Raw genomic sequence first — 22,425 nt, forward strand, 5'->3', positions numbered from 1 at the left:
GGCGTATGTGAGTACGATGCTCCAGTCGCTGATGGGTGTGGAGGCCTCTCCGAGCCCCCTGGAGCTGGAAGGGGCTCACCGGGTCCTGGCGAGGAGACCCAAGGCTGATGAGCCGCCAAGGGCGATAGTGGCAAGGTTCCATCGCTTCGCGAACAAAGAAAGTGTTCTGAGATGGGCCACGAAGGTGCGGAGAAGTAGATGGGAGAATGCGGTGATCCGAGTCTACCAGGATTGGAGCGCGGAGGTGGCAAGGAGGAGAGCTGGCTTCAACCGGGCCAAGGCGGTTCTGCACAAAAAAAGAGTCAGGTTCGGCATGCTGCAGCCTGCGCGACTGTGGGTCACTTATCAGGACCGACACCATTATTTTGAAACGTCAGAAGAGGCTTGGACCTTTATCCAAACTGAGGGGCTGTGGTTGTGGGGGGGGATGTTGATTGTATACAGGGCTGTAAATATGGGTAAAGAATATTTCATGGGTGGCATGTTGGATGGGGATGTGGGTAGACTTCTGGTTAAAAAATTTTTTTTTTCCTGTAAACGAGATGGTGGGGAATGTGGGCGTCGGTGCTGGAGGGAGGTGAGACTCGGGGATGGGGGAACTGGGACAATGGCCGCAACAGGAGCTGTGCCACAGGGGGCGGGGCTGGCTCAGGAAAGCGCGGGCTTTTTCCCGCGCTGGGGAGGAGGGGTGTGGGGAAAGGAGGAAGGTAAGGAGGAAGAGAGACTCCCACACGGGGGAGATCAACGGGAAGGTGGGGGAAGCCGGGGTCAGCAGAAGTCAGCTGACTCACGGAAGTAATATGGGGGGAGCAAAAGTGCTAGATGCGGATCTAGAGGGGAGGGGGGAGGGAAGGGGGGGAGAGGGGGGGACATTAGGGTTGCTGCTGCACTGTCCGAGGGGGAACTGAACATGGAAGAGATGGTCGGGGCGGGGTTCCCCATCTGGGGGACTGGAGGATGCGGGAGGCGCGGGACTGGCCTAAGATAGGAGATGGCTAGTCGGCGGGGGTGGGGGTGGGGGGGGGGGGGGGGGAGCCCCCCAATCCGGCTGATCACGTGGAATATGAGAGGCCTAAATGGGCCGGTTAAGAGGGCCCGAGTGTTCGCGCACCGAAAGGGACTGAAGGCAGACGTGGCCATGCTTCAGGAGACACATCTGAAGGTGGCAGATCAGGTCAGGTTAAGGAAGGGATGGGTAGGACAGGTGTTCCATTCAGGGCTGGATGCGAAGAATAGAGGGGTGGCAATATTGGTGGGGAAGCGGGTGTCGTTTGAGGCCAAGAACATAGTAGCGGACAATGGAGGCCGATACGTGATGGTGAGCGGTAGGTTGCAGGGGACGGAGGTGGTATTGGTAAATGTATACGCCCCGAACTGGGATGATGCTGGATTCATGAAACGGATGTTGGGGCGTATTCCAGACTTGGAGGTAGGGAGCTTGATAATGGGTGGGGATTTTAACACGGTGCTGGACCCAGCATTAGATCGTTCCAGATCTAGGACGGGGAAGAGGCCGGCTGCGGCCAAGGTGCTCAGGGGGTTTATGGATCAGATGGGGGGAGAAGATCCGTGGAGATTTGCCAGGCCTTTGGCCAGAGAATTTTCTTTTTTCTCCCACGTACATAAGGTCTACTCCCGGATAGATTTTTTTGTTCTGGGCAGGGCATTGATCCCGAAAGTGGAGGGAACAGAGTATTCGGCCATAGCCAGTTCAGACTACGCCCCGCATTGGGTGGAGCTAGAACTGGGGGAGGAGAGGGACCAACGCCCGTTGTGGCGGTTGGATGTGGGACTGCTGGCAGACGAGGAAGTGTGTGGGAGGGTGCGGGGGTGCATCGAAAGGTATCTGGAGGCCAACGACAACGGGGAGGTGCAGGTGGGAGTAGTATGGGAGGCGCTAAAGGCGGTGGTCAGGGGAGAGTTAATATCCATCAGGGCTCATAGGGTGAAGAGAGAGGGCAGGGAAAGGGAGAGGTTAGTGGGGGAGATTTTAAGGGTGGACAGGAGATATGCAGAGGCTCCCGATGAGGGACTACTCAGGGAGAGACAAAGTCTCCAGACGGAGTTCGACCTGTTGACCACAGGGAAGGCAGAGGCACAGTGGAGGAAGGCACAGGGGGCGATACATGAATATGGGGAGAAGGCGAGTCGGATGCTGGCATATCAGCTCCGTAAGAGGATGGCAGCGAGGGAAATAGGTGGAATCAAGGATGGCAGGGGAACTACGGTGCGGAGTGCGGTGAAAGTGAATGAGGCATTCAAGGCCTTTTACGAGGAGCTGTATAGGTCCCAGCCCCCAGGGGGATAAGAGGGGATGCGATGATTTTTGGACCAACTGAGGTTCCCGAGGGTGGTGGAGCAGGAGGTGGCTGGTTTGGGGGCGCCAATTGGGGTGGAGGAGCTGGTTAAAGGACTGGAGAGCATGCAGACAGGGAAGGCCCCGGGGCCGGATGGGGTCCCGGTGGAGTTTTATAGGAGGTTTGTAGACCTGTTAGCCCGTTGCTGGTAAGGACCTTCAATGAAGCAAGGGAGGGGGGGACCCTGCCCCCGACAATGTCGGAGGCGACGATCTCTTTGATCTTGAAGCGGGATAAGGACCCACTGCAATGTGGGTCGTATAGACCGATCTCGCTCCTTAACGTAAATGCTAAGTTGCTGGCAAAAATGTTGGCTACGAGGATTGAGGACTGTGTCCCGGGGGTGATTCACGAGGAACAGATGGGATTCGTAAAGGGTAGGCAGCTAAATACCAATGTGCGAAGGCTCCTAAATGTGATAATGATGCCATCGGTGGAGGGAGAGGTGGAGATAGTGGCAGCCATGGACGCGGAGAAGGCCTTTGACCAAGTAGAGTGGGAGTTTTCATGGAAGAAGACACAAGTAACCGCTCAGAAATGCTGGGGAACCAAGGGTCTAGTGAGAAGGAGAAATTGAAGGAAATTTGTAGTATTTAAAAGAGTGCTGGAGAAATTAGTGGTACTGAAAAGTGATAAATTCCCAGACCTGATCATCTATATCCTAGGATACTAAAGATGGTGGCTGTGGAAATGGCGGATTGGTTGGTTGTCATCTTCCAAAATTATGTAGATTCTGGAACTGTCCCAGCAGATTGGAAGCTGGAAAATGTAACCCGACTATTTAAAAAAGGAGGGTGGAAGAAAACAGGGAATTACAGACTGGTTAGCCTGACATCCATAGTTGGGATAATGCTAGAGTCTATTGTAAAATATGTGAAACCGGATACTTAGAAAATACCAACGGAGTTAGACAAAGTCAACATGGATTTATGAAAGGGAAGTTGTGTTTGATAAGCCTACTGGAGTTTTTGAGAACTTAAGTAGCAGAATAGATAAGGGAGAACTAGTCAATGTGGCAAAGCCCCACAGAAGAGACTAGTGTACAAAATTAAAGCACATGGGATTGGAGGTAATATACAGGCATGGATTGAGAATTGGTTTGCAGATAAAAAAAGAGAATTAGAATACATGGGTCTTTTCCAGAGTGGCAGACACTGACTAGTAGGGTATTGCAGGGATCAAGCTATTGGGTCCAAGCTATTCACAACATATATCAATGAAATGGATGAGGGAATCAAATGTACATTTTCTAAATTTACTGATGACACAAAACTTTGTGGAAATGTGAATGTTGAGGAGGATGTTAAGAAGCTTCAAGACGATTTAGACAAGTTGAGAAAATGGGCAAATACATGGCAGATGCAGTACAACATAGGTAAGTGTGAACTTATCCACTTCTGAAGGAAAAAAGAATGACAGATTATTATTTTAATAGTGATAAATTGAGAAATGTTGGCATACGAAGGGACCTGGGTGTCCTTGTACACCAATCAGTGAAAGCATGCATGTGCAGCAAGCAGTTAGGAAGGCAAATAATATGTTATGTGTCATTGCAAGAGGATTTGAGTAGAGGAGTAAGGATGTCTTACTGCAGCTGTACAGGGCCTTGGTGAGTCTACTCCTGGAGTATTGTGTGCAGTTTTGGTCTCCTTACCTATGAAAGGATGTATTTGTCATAGAGGGAATGGAGCAAACATTCACCAGGCTGATTCCTGGGATGGCAGATTGTCGTATGAGGAGAGACTGGGTCTACTGGGCCTGTATTCACTGGAGTTTAGAACACTGAAAGGAGATCTCAGTGAAATGTTTAAAATTCTCAAGGGGCTGGACAGACTGGTTGCAGGGATGTTGTTTCCTCGGGCTGGGGGTCTAGAACAAGGGGTCACAGTCTCAGGATATGGGGTAGGCCATTTCAGACTGTGATGAGGAGAAATATCTTCACTCAGAGGCTGTGGAATTCTCTACCTCAGAAAGATGTGGAGGCCAAGTCACTGAATATATTTAAGAAGGAAATAGATAGATTTCTAGACTCTAAAGACGTCAAGGGGTATGGGGACAGCACAGGAATATGGCATTGAGATAGAGGATCAACCATGATCATATTGAATGGCAAAGAGGCGCAAAGGACTGAATAGCCTACTCCTGTTCTTATTTTCTATGTTTCTATAAGGTATGATATATTAAGTCAACTTGGCCACTTTGCTACGTTGTTCTTTGTGGGAACACAAGGGTTAAATAAAAGAAACAAAAGTAAAGTAAGGCAAGCCTGGTCAATTCACCTGAGTATGAAATGTCCTAAAACAGGATATATACAATAAAATAACTCAAAGCTTTTAATATCAAGAGGTCAGCTATGGGGTCAGCTTTTATTGCAGACATTCCAGTGATACCAATACCTGTCAGATTGTTTTTAATTCTGAGGGATGGCCACACTATGAACAATATGTCTCCACTGGTTTCTATTCTCTGCTGCCCTCGCGGCCTGTTTGATGAGAGACCAGTCCATTGATATTATCCAGCCTTGCCAATCTTGGGTCCTCCTTATGTACCTATTCCAGTTGTTTTGCTTTGCATTATCTCTTTTTCCGGATCATAAAATCCCTCGGGTGCAGAAGGAGGTCATTCGGCCCATCGAGTCTGCATCGACGTTCTGAAAGAGCAGCCTACCTAGGCCCACTCCCCCACCCTATCCCCATAACCTTACCTAACCTGCACAATTTTGAACACTACTGGGCAACTGAGCATGGCCAATCCACCTAACCTGCATGTCTTTGGAATATTGGAGTAAACCAGAGCACCCGGAGGAAATCCATGCAGACTCGGGGAGAATGTGCAAATTCCACACAGTCAACTAAGGCCAGAACTGAACCCGAGTCCCTGGTGCTGTGAGGCAACAGTGCTAACCACTGTGCCACCGTACCGCCCCTTTGACCATCACCTTTAACCACTCACGGAGTTGAGCATTTAGGGTGTAACCAATCTCTGATCACCACAGTTTTTTAAGAAATGTAGAGTGGGGTATAAAAAAGGCACACCTTTGTTCACTAAGGCTACTTCTCTCTCTCTACCACTTTCCCTATCTTTCCCGTAGACCTTATACCCTGGTGTATTTAGTTATCAGTCATAACAGTTTTGTAGCCATGTCTCTGTAATGGTTACTACGTCCTATCCTCTAACTTGAGTGCCTGAAATTCATTCAGTTTTCTTGATACTCTGCTTTTATGTAGAGAATGCTTATTTGGGCCACACACCTTAACTTGTCCTGCTCTTCTTACTCACACATTTCCTATTTCTCTCTCCTGGTTTAATTACTTTACATATTTTAGTTTTCATTTTATCTATGGTGCCTTAAGCACAATTTCTGACTGTTATTCTCTTTCATTTTTGTTTGTTTTTGAATTATTATTTATGCTACCTTTTCTGCCAGGACTCTGTCCCCCAGTTTACAAGTTTAAAATCCTTGTGACCAACCAATTTCTCCTTGCTGCTCGGACTGTGGTCCCAGCCTGGTGCAGGCAGTGCCTGTCTCAGTGGTACTGTTCCTACCTGTTGTCCCATCAATCATGAAACTATAGTGTACCTCGGCATGGCTGGTGGTCTTATTTTTAGCTGTCGTCATCTTTAATTGAAGATCTTTGGCTTGAGACTTCTCTTTCATTAGCTCATCACAGACACCTTGATGTTTACTTTGCAGCTGTTTGATCGTTTCTTCTAGTGTGGATATATGATGTTCTTGATCTTTAATCTGTGAAAGCACCAAGGCATTTTACTTATTGCAATGAGATATATTAGGAATTAACATTTTCATAGAGTTGATTTTTTATTACTTGTGAAAGATTTACGGGTAAAATAGCTGTTGCAATACAAATAAACTGCTGGTTCCATTGGTCCAAATGCATTTGAGCAATCTAGTTCCAAGTAGCACCAAGCTGCACCAGTGTGACATTTAATATTTTCTACGTCAGTGTGCGAAGGTCCAAGATTGCTTTAATTTATGGAAGGAAATGTAAAAATGTCACATTGGTACAGTAGATACTATTATTCTTTAGCCAAGGCTAACGCATACAGGCAAGGATGAAAAGTGGGAACTTTAATCTGAATCTAATCACGATATACCTGAACTGCAAAAGCTCAATTCTAACACTGGATGCTAGATAGAAAAAAGTGGCGTTCCAAAAATATGCCTTGAACATGGGAAGACAGCAATTCTGATGCTGTGACCTGGCTTAGGTGGGCAGATGGATATGTGCCATCCTTTGCAATTTGGCTGTTAACATAATACCAAGCTGACAATTGGGTTTAATCAGTCTCTATAGACTTTGCTATGTAGCAAAAATATAAAAAGGGTGCTCTGATCACAAGAGGATGTAATGTGTCACATTGGCTGGGGCACGGCTGGGGTTTATTCACAAGGAGATTGTACTTCTACCCTGAGCGTAATGGTAATGGTGCCGCAGTTTTGAAATACTGTTCAGACGTTACTTATACTGAATAAAAATAACGACGATCATGAATAAGGATATCACTTTGAATCTTGTAAAAACCCTGAGATCGAAGAGGTTAAAGGATTAATTGACCCTGGATTCCAACATTTGTCAAGGGCCACTTGTGAGCAATGTCAGCACAGAACAGAACCACTTATGATGATAGGAAGTTTATTTACCATCTGCATTTCGCTTTTCTGTTTCATTTTGAGATTATCCACTTCTGCGTCCAATTCAGACGTATGGTACTTTAAATTAACCAGCTGCCTTTGTTGTTTCTGATATTGGCTCTGTTCCTGATTAAGCTCATCCCGTAAGTACCTTACTAGATCCTCCTGTTGTTGAAACTGCAAAACAAATATCATCTGATTAGAATATTAAAATAACCGTTGAGTATTGGGAACATAAGTAAATTGGTAAATAACTTAATTTAAATTTCAGAGATCGATTTTGGGGTCAGCTCCTAGCTTTTCCTCAATGGGACAAGCCCATTAATCCAGGCTAAGAAGTGATCTTGGTCTAGGAAATTATGTAACTGTTATTGAAAGCTTGGATGCAATATGAGAGAATATTGAAGCAATATGGTACAAAGACTGCCATTTATCTAGCATCTTGTCATGTTGAAAATCCTCAAAGAACTTCACACTGAATGAATTATTTTGCAAGTCCATAACAGTAACAGTAAGTCCAGAAACAGTAAGCAAACACTGGAGGTTAGGTAGTGATTTTGAGGCAGCCGTTTGAGCTGCCTTTTTAAACCACTCCATTTCATGGAGTGTTTCTTTTATTACACTCCTGTATCGTCTTTTATTATACTTCTTTATGTGTTTTGATATACTACTGAGTGTAATATGTGTTACTCAAACCTTGGTTTCTGATAAGGTCTTCTGAATCTTGATGAAGAAGACTTGAACTCGTCCAGTAGTAACAAAAGGTTTATTGAGCAGCTATAACAATAATTGCGTGAGTTCTTTACTTTAATATTAATACTAGTGATAAGGTCAACAAGATCTAACTGCAGTAGCTATGTTCAACTACACTAACCATCTGAGCTAATCTTATACTCCTGTTCTGGTCACAGTACACCCGAAAGAGAGAGAGAGAGACACACAATGTGGTTGCTTTTAATACCCCTGTTGGTCTGGCCCTCTAGTGATCACCTGGTGCTATTGATTACACATTAACCCCTTATGTACATGCAAATAGAGATCACTACAGTGTTGTTGCACCCACAGTGCTGTTAGGAATGGAGTTCCAGGCGTTTGATCCAGCCACAGTGAAGAAACAGTGATATAATTCCAAGTCAGGATAGTGTGTGGCTTCGAGGGAACTTGGCAGGTAATAGTATTGCCAATGTTCTGCTACCCTTGGCTTTATAGGTAGTTGAGGTCACAAGGCTTTAAAAGGTGCTGTCGAATGAACCTTGATGAGTTTCTGCAGTGCATCTTGTAGTTTGCACAGTGGCATCAGTGTGCATATCAGTGGTGGATGTGGTGCCTATCAAGCGGGCTTCTTTGTCCTGCATCATGCAGAGCTTCTTGAGTGTTGTTGGAGCTGCACTCACCAAGGCCAGTCAATGGGATTCCATCATATTTCTGACTTGTGCCTCGTAGATGGTGACAGGCTTTGGGAGTCAGTAGGTGAGTGAAATGGGTCAGAATTCCCAGCCTTTGACCTGCCCTTGTAACAGTATTTAACTTCATTGAGGTCCTGTTGTTAGGTACACTGTGCGATCTTGTAGCAACTGACAATTTTGATCACTGTTAATTAGAGGAGCTTCTTGCAGTCTCCCTGACAGCTAATTAAAACTATATTGAATTTCTTTTCCGTTGCTGTTTGGAATTTCCAAAGCTCAAAGATAAGGAGGACTTGTCAAATGATTGTAAAATCACGGGCCAGAGCATCTGTGGATTGACAATCACAATTGGATTGCCACTTCACAACCTGCTGTATTATTCCTCCATCATATAATAAGTTAATATTAACATTAAGCCTTGATGATTGTTTGCTGTAAAATAAGTTTTTTGGCTTCATCCTCTGAAGGAAAAGTATATTACTGCTGACAAATTTAAGTTACAGGATGGCAGAAGGACGATGTAGAATATCAGGCCTTGATTATCCACTGATTTTCTCGGAGGCAAAGCTATATCAGCACTGGAAAACTGAAATTGACATGTGGGCATGGGTTATTTTATTACCCTGAAAGAAGCATGGTATGGTCTTATCATTTCCTGAAAACAGTAATATTCGGAGTAAAGTATTTTCAGCGTGGAACGTGAATGATTGGGATAGTGAAGCGGGACTGGACCTTCTATAACAGTTGTTGGATAATTTCTACACAAAAGGATGACTTATTGGAGGCATTGGACAGGTTTAGAAAACAGATGATTAGTCCATAGAGAGATATATCATGGATTTTATCAAAATAGTATAAGAGACTGAAGAGATTTGAACTTGAAATCCTGGAGTCTGTATTGGCATTTAAGTTACTTGATTGTGCAAACATTCCTCATGTCGATTGACTGTAAATATTAATGGGGGTCGAATTCCGAAGTAAAGACTCTTTTCAACCAAATGACTGACGCTCCCAAAAATCTTTTCTGGGAAGACAGTCATTTGCAGGTACTTTCCCATTGAGTACAGGCAACTCTGCAATAAAGCAACGGATGGAGGATTCAGTGGTGGCAGTGTTTCACGATCGACAAAATGTGAGACGGGCAGATTTCAGTACAAATATGGGATTACTGATCGTTCTGAAGGTGGCTGTACTTTTAACCAATTTGAGAATCGAGACAAAAAACATGTCTGTGTTAAACCCGGGAAATGCACGGGAATGGTTAATCAATGTTGTTGGTGTGATTCCAAGCATCATTGCGCAATTTCAAGGCATGTGTGAAAATTTGAACATCATAAAGTGCTCTCTCTTCCTCTTTTTCTCTGCAGAAAGCACTTAACTGCTTTTGATGTGGTCCAAGAGCAATCAATCATAGCTCGATGTTTCTAAACATATTGCAGATAGTTTCACAACAGGGTACCTGAGATCCATTCAAGTGTGAAGGGAAATTAAATTAAACAATCCAGAGAGCTGATGTTTGCAAGCTGCCAATCACAGCCGAGTAAAACCATTTTCCCATTGATTTGAAAGAAATCTTTGCAGATCAATAATCCAGTTGATGTGGTTTTCGCGTTCCAGGAATATATAGGTGCTGCTTTCTCTGCCTGAGCCAGCAGGTGTAGGGCATAGGTGAGCTTTAAAGTCGTGAGTTTTACACTGTCTCTGACTGGATTGCTCTTGAGCTTGCAGGCAGGGATCTCTGTAATGAGGGAGGGGGTGCTCTCTGGTGGTGGGCTTTTTAATGGGGGGGGGGGAGATCTCTGTTATGGGGGTGTCTTTGCTGAGGGGCTCTTTTATGCAGGGTCTCTGGTGGGAGCCTCTGTAATGAGGGGTATCTCTGGTGGGGGGCTCTCTTATAGTCAAAGGCGATTCATCTCTGGTGGGAGAACATAGCCTCCCAAAGGGCAGAAAGAATAGAAAGTCTCTGGCAAAGTGATTGGTAGTGCAGGAAAAGTAATAATTGTACAACATAGGAATCAAACCTTTAGGGTTCATAATTCAAGGTTAATTGGTGCTGGCTATAACTTTACAGATTCTGAACAAGATGCAGGGAATAATCTTATATTTTTTCAAAGTGTTGAGTCTGGTTAGAAAACCGGTGCAAATGAAAATCTCATGGAATATTGCGCCTCTTCATCATAATATTTTTAACCATGAATCATGCTCGTGGTAGCCTGTCAATGATTCACTCACCCCAGGACAACGTAGTCTCTGCAATCAATGGGGTGTTCCTTATAAATGTCTGTCCACCACTCGTTCTTGAACAAGTCGGGAGATGGCCGCCAGGAAGCCTGCATCGAGATTCTCCTGGATGGTGTGAATCAGAGGCAAGACAACCTAGACCCGCGTTCCTGCAGACGTCCATCCACCAAGGTCACCAGCCCCGTCTGGGAGGCAGTGGCAGCCTTAGTCAGTGTCAGCTTACTGCAGAATAGGACGGGACAACAGTGCCACAAGAAGGTGAATGACCTTCTTACGCAGCCAGGTGCTCCTCATATCTCTCGCTGCATCCCTTCACACCTCCACGGTGATCACTCACCTAGCCACCTCATGGTTCCGAACACTTATTATATGGCCCACCTCCCCATGTTCCCCCCAGTAGCTAATCTGCTTCTCACATCCCTGCTCCCACTCAAGTCCACGCATGGCAGACTTCATCGCCATTTGAACTGGCAGGACTCCCACCTACACTCTTCCTATCTATCTCTTTGCAGGATAAATGCAAGCATAACAACCGTGAGCACAGCCAGCCAGAGCCATGCCCGAGCTGAGATGCCTCATGCCCTTTGAGGAAAGAGCTTAAGTTGGCCGGCAGGACAACACCTGAGCAGAGGGTGAAATGGGAACAGCAGACAAAAGTCAGAACTCTCAAGACACGCAGTCATGGTTCAACCTAACTGCCATTAGTTATCCCTGTGATACACTAAAGCCATCTCCCTTCACTTGCAGGGCAATCAGTCGACCAGTCTGAACCATCCTCACGCCCTCTGGGCACCACTGACTTGAGCAGCTCTGAGTGAGACTTCTCGGAGGACAGTATAGAAGATCTGGGACACCCTGTGGGAGCAGAATTGGAGGGCATCCCGACTGGTCCAGTCACCGGAACCACATCTTGAGCAGTCCAATTGCCTGCTCAGCCAGCATGTCTTTTGATGCGTGAGCCTCGTTATAGCGCATCTCAGTGGGTGTTTGTGGCCTTCGCACTGCTGTAACAGCCATGTCCTGAGTGGGCACTGCCTGTCCTAAAAGAGCCGTCCTCCAGCCACTGCTCTTCCTCAAAGCTGGCTGGGATCTGCAAGGTAACTGTCATGGGCACTCTCTGGGAAACGGGCACACACATGCATAATGCACACATCATGTGGTCATAGACGATTTGGACATTGAGGGAGTATCTCTTGTGGTCCATGTATAGCGCTGTATGATGCCATGAAGACTGCAGAGCCACATGGCTGTCGTCTATCACATCCTGTATTTGGGGCATTCTTGTTAATTGGGTGAATTCCATGGCCCTGGCATTCTGGCTCGCCTGGTCCCAGTCCAGGTTTATGCCCATGTGGGCCCTCGCACATAACTGTGACCTCCAGTATACACTTGTATGTGGCTAACTGGGAAATACTGCACAGGTTACCCACGCTGCCCTGAAACGAGCGGCTGGCATAGAAGTTCAAAGCAACAGTGATTTTAAGGGTCACAGGCAATGAGTTACCTCCCATTGTATGTGGTCCCAACTCTTGCATAACCTGGCAAAGGTGGTTGACTGTCCCCTGGGGGCAGATGCAGTCTTCTCTAGCACTGCAGTTCCGATATCTGGAGGTATAATGTTTGACTTTGGGATACCCTTGTCGGTTGGTGCTCCTCGAAGGCTCCACCATCTGCGGCTCAACTCCCAGAAGAGCAATAGCCCCAGCGTCCCTCTCCTCTGCAGGGTGCCGTTACTGGCCAAGTGCAGCGGCATGTCGGTGTTGCTGCTGCTGGTTGATCGCAATCAATAGAATAGCCAACTCAACTGCCTCCATGATTCTCCAGAATCATAAACTGAAAGGAAGAGAACATCAAAGTTAAGGGCGGCACGATGGCACAGTGGTTAGCACTGCTGCCTCATAGCACCAGGGCCCTGGATTCAATTCTGGCCTCGGGTGACTGTCTGTGCGGAGTCTGCACGTTCTCCCCGTGTCTGCGTGGGTTTCCTCCGGGTGCTCTGGTTTCCTCCCACAGTCCAAAGTTGGGCAGGTTAGGTGCATTGGCCATGATAAATTGCCAAAGTGTCCAAAAGGTTAGATGGGGTTACTGGGTTATGGGTGGAGGTGTGAGCTTAAGTATGGTGCTCTTTCCAAGGACTGGTGCAGACTCGATGGGCCGAATGGCCTCCTTCGGCACTGTAAATTCTATCTATCTATCTAAAGTGAGCTATGAGGATCTCTGACAGTGCCCTGACCCTCAGCCCTCATTGCTACTGGGACATCTACCCATATTCGTTTCCCTCAATGAGCGCCTCTCCACTAAGCCTCACTCCATTCCCTTTCACACAATAGCCACTTTCCCACAGTTGGTCCTATCAACTCCACCTGGATGAAGCCTGTCGACCCTAGAGAGTCTCAGTGGTACCTAACTTCTGACCATTTCCCACCTCCTCCCCCCCACCTCCCCACACCAACCCAAGTGTTAGGTGATAGGGCAGTTGTGTGTATGCATTAGATCAGCTTTTTAACCTCATGGGTTCCTCAATGATGTCCCCTATCATGACTTTGAACAGGGTGAGTGATGAGAGTCTTCACCATAACACCTTGTATTGGGGTCAACATTAATGAGATCTCTCCAATGTAGATGAGTGCAATGCTTGGGGACAATACTTACAAAATATTAAGATCATAGTCGGGTTTTGTTGTTGCTAACTTTAGCCTTAGTTTAATTGCTCTGTTCTATCACCTTTGCTCTTGAGTCGCCAGGTATCTTTCTGATACCGCCATGTGGTTCAAGTCCGAGTAATGATCAATAATCCAATACACCGCTTAGTAAGAGTTAAATCAAAGCACATTTATTATATACAGTAATCAATACTCATGCATAAATTCTATGTCTAAGCTACTTCCTACAACTAATAGGCCAATACTTAACTTGGAAATGGCCCACCAGGTCAGGGAAACGAATGGCCTTTCGTTCGGGTTCTGAGCCTGCTGGATTGGAAGCTGGTACAGATTGATAGCTAGGAGTGTCTATCTCGTTGCGAGGGTTGGATTAAGACTTACGAGATGTTTCGCAATGGCTGGACCGGTCACTGTCAAGGGTTGGTCTGCGTTGCTGAGTGACCCGGTCAGAAGAAGAAGCAGGAGGATGCAGAGGGGTAGCAGCAGAAGGGTCGATTTGAACTTGGACTCTATTCTCATAGTCCCCAGGGGCTTCCCGCCTTTCGGGGCGGACCCTGCACTTGGTTCCAAGTGATTGGACTTTGTCCCAATCACTTGGTTCGATATTCTCCAATGCTGGAGCGATTCCTTGATCGATGGGCGGTCTTGAGGTGATCGTTCACCTCCCTTTGTGTAGGCTCCTGTTGGCGCCGAAAAGTCTGGGTTGGCTTTGTGTCTAAAATGTTGCACATTGTTCCCGGGGATTGCTCATTAGTATGCAGATGGCTGGTGTTTTGTTGTGCTGATGGTTCCCGGTATCGATCTTGTCTGGCCTTCCCAGAGGTGAATACACAGTTTACCTGTAGCTGCTTGTTTTAGTCCTGTTGGCTGATTTCCCCATCAGCCTTTTCTGTTCGCCATTTTTCATCGGGGTTAGCCATTCTAAATCGGGAGTTAGCCATTTTAACTGGCTACAGTTTCTCCGATCCCAATGCCGCCCGCTACCGCTGCTATTGAGGACCGAAAATTTGGCATTCAACCAAATCCCCCATTTATTCAGAAGGACCAGAAAATCCCACCAGCGTGAACGGATGGAGAATCCCGCCCCATATCTCCAATCAGTGGCACAATCATTTTTGCTGTGCTGCCTTGTTTGGCATAATTGATTCGTCAAGGAAGGGTAAGGGAGATAATCAGGCAACTGGCTTCCCCTTGTGGCAGGTGAGGTACATCTGATTCATGTGAAGACTAAAATTAGCATATCAACCTCATCCTTAGATGGGACCCTCATTCCCCCAGCTCACAAGGGCTGGAGATTAAACGATCCACTATTTGTAATAGCCTTCCATCCTGACACTAATCCCTGACAGTCATACCTCCATAATCAGTGGATTTTACCTTCCTTACACCTTATCCCCTTTGTTGTCACACTGCTGCCCGAGTGTCGGGTTTGAATCTCATAGCAGTCGTCCTTCTCTGCGCCATCCCCACCTCCCCCAACATTGAAAGGGTGTTCAGGCCTCCTGAGGCAGGGGAGCACCTCTTTCCTGAGTGCCTCTCATGGGACACCACCCAAGAACCTCAATCATCCTCAGTGCTGACCCTCTGAAATTACCTCCTATTTTCACAGTAACTTTATTGCAGTATTAATGTATGCATACTTGTGACACTGATAAAGATTATTATTATACAGCATGTATGGAGGCCATTCAGCCCATTGTGTCTGCACTGGCTGACAAGTAGCCATCCAGCCTAATCTCATTCCTCAGTTCTTGTCTGTAGTCTTGTATACACTTCCAGCGCACATTCAAGTACTTTCTTTTTTTTTTACATTTAGAGTACCCAATTTATTTTTCCAATTAAGAGGCAATTTAGCGTGGCCAATACACCTAACCTGCACATCTTTGGGTTGTGGGGGTGAAACCCACGCAGACATGGGGAGAATGTGCAAATTCCACATGGACAGTGACCCAGGGCTGGGCTTCGAACCCGGGTCCTCAGCGCCGCAGTCCCAGTGCTAACCACTGTGCCACATGCCGCCGATTTGCAATTTGGGCAGCACGGTAGCATTGTGGATAGCACAATTGCTTCACAGCTCCAGGGTCCCAGGTTTGATGCCGGTTTGGGTCACTGTCTGTGCGGCGTCTGCACATCCTCCCCATGTGTGCGTGGGTTTCCTCCGGGTGCTCCAGTTTCCTTCCACAGTCCAAAGATGTGCAGGTTAGGTGGATTGGCCATGATAAATTGCCCTTAGTGTCCAAATTGCCCTTAGTGTCCAAAATTGCCCTTTGTGTTGGGGTTACTGGGTTGTGGGGATAGGGTGGAGGTGTTGACCTTGGGTAGGGTGCTTTTTCCAAGAGCCGGTGCAGACTCGATGGGCCGAATGGCCTCCTTCTGCACTGTAAATTCTATGATCTATGATTCAAGTACTTTTATGAGGATTGCCTCTATCACCTTTTCAGGCAATAGACTCCAGATTCCCACAAACCGCTGGATGAGCAAATTTTCCCTTCAATCTCCCCAAACCTCCTACCACTCACCCTAAATCTATGCCCTTGGTTCTGGTCCCCTCAACAAAAGGGGAATAGGGCCTCCCTCTCTAGCCTATCTCACCCATTGGATTGTTAGAGGGAGTAAAAAGAGAATCAAATTCCTAAAATGTGTATCGGACTCCTTCTTCAAACACTACATTGGTGGGCTTGCAAAGGTTGTATTGTTAAATCTGGAGGTTGAGCTAAAAATGACCTTAATGTAAGGTTTAAGATCCAAATAGAAAGAGAAAATAGTCAGTGCAAAAATAATAATACCAACCTGGATTAGGCCAGGCCGTAGAAAGAGCTAGCTGAGCGCAGGTGGAAGGAAGATGTAGCACTATCCCAATTGTGGTATTTTATTTTGAATTTTTAAAAGGAATTACAAATGGTGCAGAATAAATATATTCCATTAAGAATTCAGAAACCACTAGTAGGGATATCATGGATGAATAAAGAGGTTAGAGGCCAATTAAAATTGGAGAAAAGGGCCTATGAAGACGAGAATAATAATAATGAAAAACTAAAGAATCTGAGATTATAAGAAAAGAGGCTAAGGGCAGGATATGGAAAGCTAACATATAAGAAAAAAAATCAAAAGACATCAAAAGGAATAGCAAAGCGAATTACAAGTATATCATTAAAAAGAGAATTGTTAAAAGTAAAGCGAGACCACTGAGAGGAAGGGATTGTCAATTTGCGAATGATGACCAAAGAAATGGTTGACGTATTTAACGTGTACTTTGCATCAGTCTTTCCTAAAGAGAAAGATGTTTCAAGAGGAGGTGAATCCCAAAGTGACTGACAGCAAGTGGAATGTCATAATGATGAATAAATGGATAAGTTAGTTAATTTAAAGCATGAGCAATAACCAGGGCCTGACGGGTGTAGATTTTAGGATCCTGAAGATGAGTGAGTAAGTTGCCAAGGCTCCAGATATGTTTCAGGTTCCACTGAAAGTGAATGAATGGAATTTAATTCAGGACATGGAAATCAGCAGGATCCCTGAGCAGGTTACAATGAACCAGTTGTCAAGTGATCGTGGTCGGCCACCCAATTAGGGGAAGTAAAGTGTCGGGCCCGTCAATTCCATAATGGGGGTGGGAGTCAGGGCAGAAATTTCAGCATCATAAGTGCAGGAACTTGTGTTCCACAGTCATGGGGCGGGATTCTCCGGTATCCGGCGGGCGGGCTTTACCGGCGCCAAAGAGTGGCGCGAACCACTCCAGCGTCGAGCCGCCCGGAAGGTGCGGAATCCTCCGCACCTTCGGGGGCTAGTCCGGCACTGGAGTGACTGGCGCCGTGGCAACCGGCGCCAAAGGGCCTCCGTCATGGCGGAGCTTTACAGTGGCCGGCGGGGAGGGAAAGAGTGCCCCCATGGCATAGGTTTTATCACTGCTTGAGGTTTCCCTATCACTTGACATGTGTGACATGATTGACAACATTTAACTACATCTTTATGTAGTCCAGGCCAATAAAAATGTTTCTGGAGTTTAGCTTGAGTTTTCCTTATTCCCAAATGACCTCCCACTGGTACCTCATGTGCAACCCGCTACACCTCCTTTCTATACCCTACCGGCAATACTACTTGATGAACTTCTGCCCACTTTTCATCCGCCTGCATATGTAAAGGTCTCCATTTTCTCATCAAGACATCATTTTTACGGTAATAACACTCTGGTATACTCTCAGATTCCTCTTCCGTATATGCTGTCTGACATATCCGTTTTATTTCTACATCTTTCTGTTGTAACTCAGCCAATTTTCCTGAACTAAAAATATCCGCCTCATCCTCCACCTGTTCTTGTTCTTTTTCAACCATCTGATCAAAAATCGTTTCTGATAATTGCACTTCAACTTCATCTTCACTCTTTGATTTCTCCTCTTGTCTTAACCTGTGACTTTGCGACCTTGTTACTACACAATCCGGAAAAATCCCAGGATATTCGTCCTTTAACACTTCAGTTGACTGATTTCAATTGGCTTATCAACCACAGTAGGCATCACTCCCACCTGCGATCCAGCCACATCATTACCCAAGATAAACTGTATTCCTGGACAAGATAGTTTATCTATTACTCCTACTACCACTTCACCACTCTTCACTGGACTTTCCAACCTTACCTTATATAATGGAACGCTACTCCTCTCACCCTGAATTCCACATATCACCACCTTTTCTGGCAACATTCTTCCCAAAATACATAATTCCTCATCTCTTACCATTAAAGATTGACTAGCCCCTGTATCTCTTAAAATTGTGACTTCTTTACCGGCTCCTCCTGATAACACATGAGTAAACTTTACCCACACAAGTAAATTATTTAAATACATCTGGCACCTTCTTAACAATTACTTCTTGAACAGGCTGTACAATCGTTTGCACCTCCTTCGCTTCCCTTGGGCTTTCCTTTACCACTCTAACAAACCCCACTGTCTTATCCTGTTTAACCACATCAGCCTTCCCAGTGCTTTTCTTCAGCCACCAACACTATGACTTTACATGGCCTAGTTTATTACAGTGAAAACATTTGAAACTTTTCATTTCTTTTCCACCCTCCTGGATTTCTTTTTTAATCTGAGGTACACTCTCTTTATTGTCTCCCATCAGATCACCTTTACCTTTACCAGTTGAGTATTTCTCATGTCCCCAGTTTCTATCCCTCACCGGCTGAAACGGATGTCGGAAACCAATCTTTGATTTATGAACTAATTCATAATCATCTGCCATTTCCGCTGCTAATCTTGAATTTCATCCCTCTGTTCTTCCACATGAGTTCTCACTACATCAGGAATTGAATTTTTAAACTCCTCCAAAAGTATAATTTCTCTGAGAGCTTCATACGTTTGGTCTATTTTCAAAGCCCTTATCCACCTGGCTTAGCACACTGGGCTAAATAGCTGGCTTTTAAGGCAGACCAAGGCAGGCCAGCAGCACGGTTCAATTCCCGTACCAGCCTCCCCGAACAGGCGCCAGAATGTGGCGACTAGGGGCTTTTCACAGTAACTTCATTGAAGCCTACTTGTGACAATAAGTGATTTTCATTTTCACCTATCAAAATTACTCTGTTTGAGCCTTTCAAACTAAATGTATGTTTGACCAAATTCTTTCCTTAAATTTCTAAACCTTTGTCTGTAAGCTTCAGGCACGAGCTCATATGCACTTAAGATGGATTTCTTCACCTCCTCGTACGTTCCAGCTACCTCCTCTGGTAGTGATGCAAACACTTCACTAGCTCTACCTACCAGCTTTGTTTGAATCAGTAATACCCACATGTCCTGTGGCCATTTCATTTGTTTAGCTACCTTCTCAAATTAAATGAAAAAGGCTTCCACTTCCTTCTCGTCAAACATTGGCAATGCTTGGACATATTTAAATAGATCCTCCCCATGTCTTTGACTATGATGCTCTGTCTAATTATCCTCATCCATCTCCTCCAACTGTACGTGTCCCTTTACGTCTGCCAATTATAACTGATTGTCATGTTTCATGGCCATTTTCTGAAGCTCAAACTCCCTCTCTTTATCTTTTTCCCTGATCTGTATCTCCCTTTCTTTTTGTTCTGCTAGGGCTATTCGTTCTTTTCTCCTTTCTTCTCCTTTTCTTTTTCCTCTCTCTTTTTCCTCTCTCTCTCTTTCTCTTTCTTTTTCCTCTCTCTCACTCTCGTATGCCAGCCGCTTTAATTCTTTCTCATGTTCCATTTGCTTAATTTGCAACTGAATTTTTGATATTTCCAATGAGTCAAACTCTATCTCAGGCAACTTTAAATGCTTAACCACCGCCATAATTACCTAATCTTTTCGCATTTTGTCAGGTAATGTTAACTGCAATGTTCTTGCCAAATCTAACAGTCTGCTTTTTGTTTCTGTCCGTAAAGTACTACGTGTGACATTCTCCACCCCAAAAACTTCTGAGCCTCTGAAAGAGCCATTGTTCACAACACTCTCCCCACTTAAACTAAAATACCACACCTGTCTTTAAGTTCACAAAAGCCAATCCAATAGATATACTTTTTTCCCCCTTGAGCCCCCAATTGTTATGGGCGAGGCGTTTTCAGAACCCCAAAATGTATCATGGAGTTCAACCAACCCCACTCTTTAATGGATTTGTTGCTTTTCCGAGCACACGGCTTTTTCCCTAGGTGTGGAATTACAATTATGGACACGTGGGTTTTTAATCACAAAACACTGTTTATTCCATGAACTCAACTTAACATCTTAAATAAACATTGGATCTCTTAACACCTCTTACTTCAAAGATAACTCAGAAAACATTGCAACAGTAAATAACTCCTTAGAATGTTCCTTCAAACTTCCAAGAGACTTAACACCTTTAAACAAAATCACATCAGGTTAAAGGATATATATATTTTCTGTAGAATGGCAGAGATCTCACAGCAATTCCAGCTCACTGCAAAACACAGACATTCACAAGCTATTTTCAAACAAAACCTGCAAAACTAAACTGCAAAATGGCTGAACTGAGCTGAGCTCCACCCACTTCTATGACATCACTGTTTTCTTAAAGGTACATTGCTTAAACATCCAGTTCTTAAAGGCACTCTCACATGACACATTTTTAAATGGCAACCAGTCCTGCCTTCAAACTTACAATGTTCCAACAGTGAAGCAAATAGCCATTGTCTCTGATTGGCCACAGAGAGACAAGCAGTTGTCTCGCTTGAGAGGCACAACTCCAGGTCAAGCATGTCACAAGGGAAGGAGGCAACCTGATCATATTTGGTATGAGGATTGAGCTTGCACCATTGGCATAATCCTGTGCCACACTCTAACAATCTAGCCAACCAAGATAACCAACCCATACTGTTCCAATAGTGCTTGACTGAAAGCAAGAGAGTCAGTGAGAGTGAATGCTCAGGGATGGATTGGATACTCCAGATCCATTCTGCAGAGGGAGATTTTTTAAAAAGCACATTGCAGATAAAGTGAAGGGATGGTGCAGACTGCACAGAGAATAGCCCCGTGGTTCATCAATGCCTCTCTGCATGACCCCCTCCAGCCCATCTGGAGACAATAGGATGTTTTGTTCCCAGCTGATGGAAGGAAGAAGCCATCCCATCCAACTAAGGAGGTTTGGATGAGGGTCGCAACAGAGGTGAACAGCCATGGAGTACATTAATGAGGTTGAGGTTAAGTGCAGGAAGAGGGTAAGTGACCTACTCCAAACTGCAATGGTCAGTCTGATGGTGAGATTTTCCTGGAAATCGGCAAAGGCCAATGGCAGGCAGGAAAAGCGGAAATGAAGTCACCAATGGCATACAGTTCAGCACTTTGAAAAAAAGCTTCAAAGTTTGGGTTCCACGACATATCGCTGGTGGAGTGGCCTCTGATTCACCTGTTCCACCATCAACTTAGAAACCCAAGGGCCGGGGTATCATTTTTAAAGGCCGCCCCAGTGCGCAGTGGCAAAACAAGTTAACCCTGGAACCGCCACACCGCAGTGTGCCTGGGCACACTGCCCGGACGCCCCCAGCACCGTTCAGCTCTCCCACGAGTACTGCACTCACCTGAGCTACCCTGAAATGCCTGCTCGCCAAGCGCATGCCGTTCTGCCGTCATGTCGCTGTGGATGGATGTTTTGATGGGGTGGGAAATGATTCCAGCGTATGGGCCTGATAATGATATGCTAATTTGGTATAACGATGATCCCAACATTGAATATCGGGGAAAACGCCCGTCACTGATGGGAGAGGGGTCAATTGCGTTTTGCATATCCTGGCCTGAGTGTTTAACGTTTGAAAAGTGGATGAATGATGGGCTGGAACAGAAGGATCATACATTTTGAAGGAATCCAATGGGTGGTTATGCTTTCTCCGTACCCCTTTCACCAGCTGCCTTGGGAGTATTGACCGCATATGGGCCAATAGCATCTGCATCTCAGCCACATCTTATGACAGTCTAAGTTTTGGAGGTTCAGGTAGATATGGAAACCTGCAGGATTTCTCCTCATCAGGTTCTGAAGGCTAACTCACTGTACCCTTCTGCATGCAGGAGGAAAGGGACCGCTACAACAAGGAAAGGACGAAAATGAAGGTGTCCTGGGACATTCAAGAGGAATCGGGTTGGCAGGAGAGCAGGGTAGACATTCCATTTCTGATGCTAAGATTGGTGTGATGGGGAGACAAAGTTATGAGGGTTAGAGCTTTTCCATCAACTCTGGTAGCAAAGGGCGAGCGATGCAGTCCAGAGAAGGTTCACTAGGTTGTTCCCAGGTGTGGAGGAATTTTATTATGGGGAGAGGGTGAGTCGGTCTGTACTCATTGGAGTTTAGAAGAATGAGAGACAACCTTATTGAGACATCCAATATTCTCAGGTAACTTGATAGGGTAGATGCGAAGAGGTTGTTTCTCCTTCTGGGAAAGTCCAGGACAAGACGGCATAATCTCAGAGTAAGGGATCACCCATTTAAAACAGAAGTGAGAAGAATTTCTTCTCTCAGAGGGTACTGAATCTGTGGAATTCTTTACCATAGAGGGCTGTAGAGACTGGGCCATTAGGTTTGTTCAAGGTTGAGATAGACAAATTTTTTAAATCAGTAAGGGAATGGGGAAAAGGCGGGAAAGTGGAGTAGAG

The 22,425-nt window shown here is 45.5% G+C and overlaps 1 protein-coding gene across 6 annotated transcripts in view; it reads right to left on the reverse strand.

The window, feature by feature from the left end:
• LOC140385401 (uncharacterized) overlaps window positions 1-22,425 on the reverse strand; it is a 649,931-nt gene that overhangs the window by 165,655 nt on the left and 461,851 nt on the right. For all 6 annotated transcript variants that reach the window (XM_072467513.1, XM_072467511.1, XM_072467516.1 and 3 more), the window contains 2 exons: window positions 7,021-7,188; window positions 5,938-6,102 (listed from right to left, as the gene is read on the reverse strand). In XM_072467513.1, coding sequence (XP_072323614.1) covers window positions 5,938-6,102; window positions 7,021-7,188 — 333 coding nt within the window. The remainder of the gene's footprint in view (window positions 1-5,937; window positions 6,103-7,020; window positions 7,189-22,425) is intronic.

Source organism: Scyliorhinus torazame, chromosome 11 (assembly GCF_047496885.1).
Source record: "Scyliorhinus torazame isolate Kashiwa2021f chromosome 11, sScyTor2.1, whole genome shotgun sequence".
NCBI classification, from domain to species: Eukaryota; Metazoa; Chordata; class Chondrichthyes; order Carcharhiniformes; family Scyliorhinidae; genus Scyliorhinus; species Scyliorhinus torazame.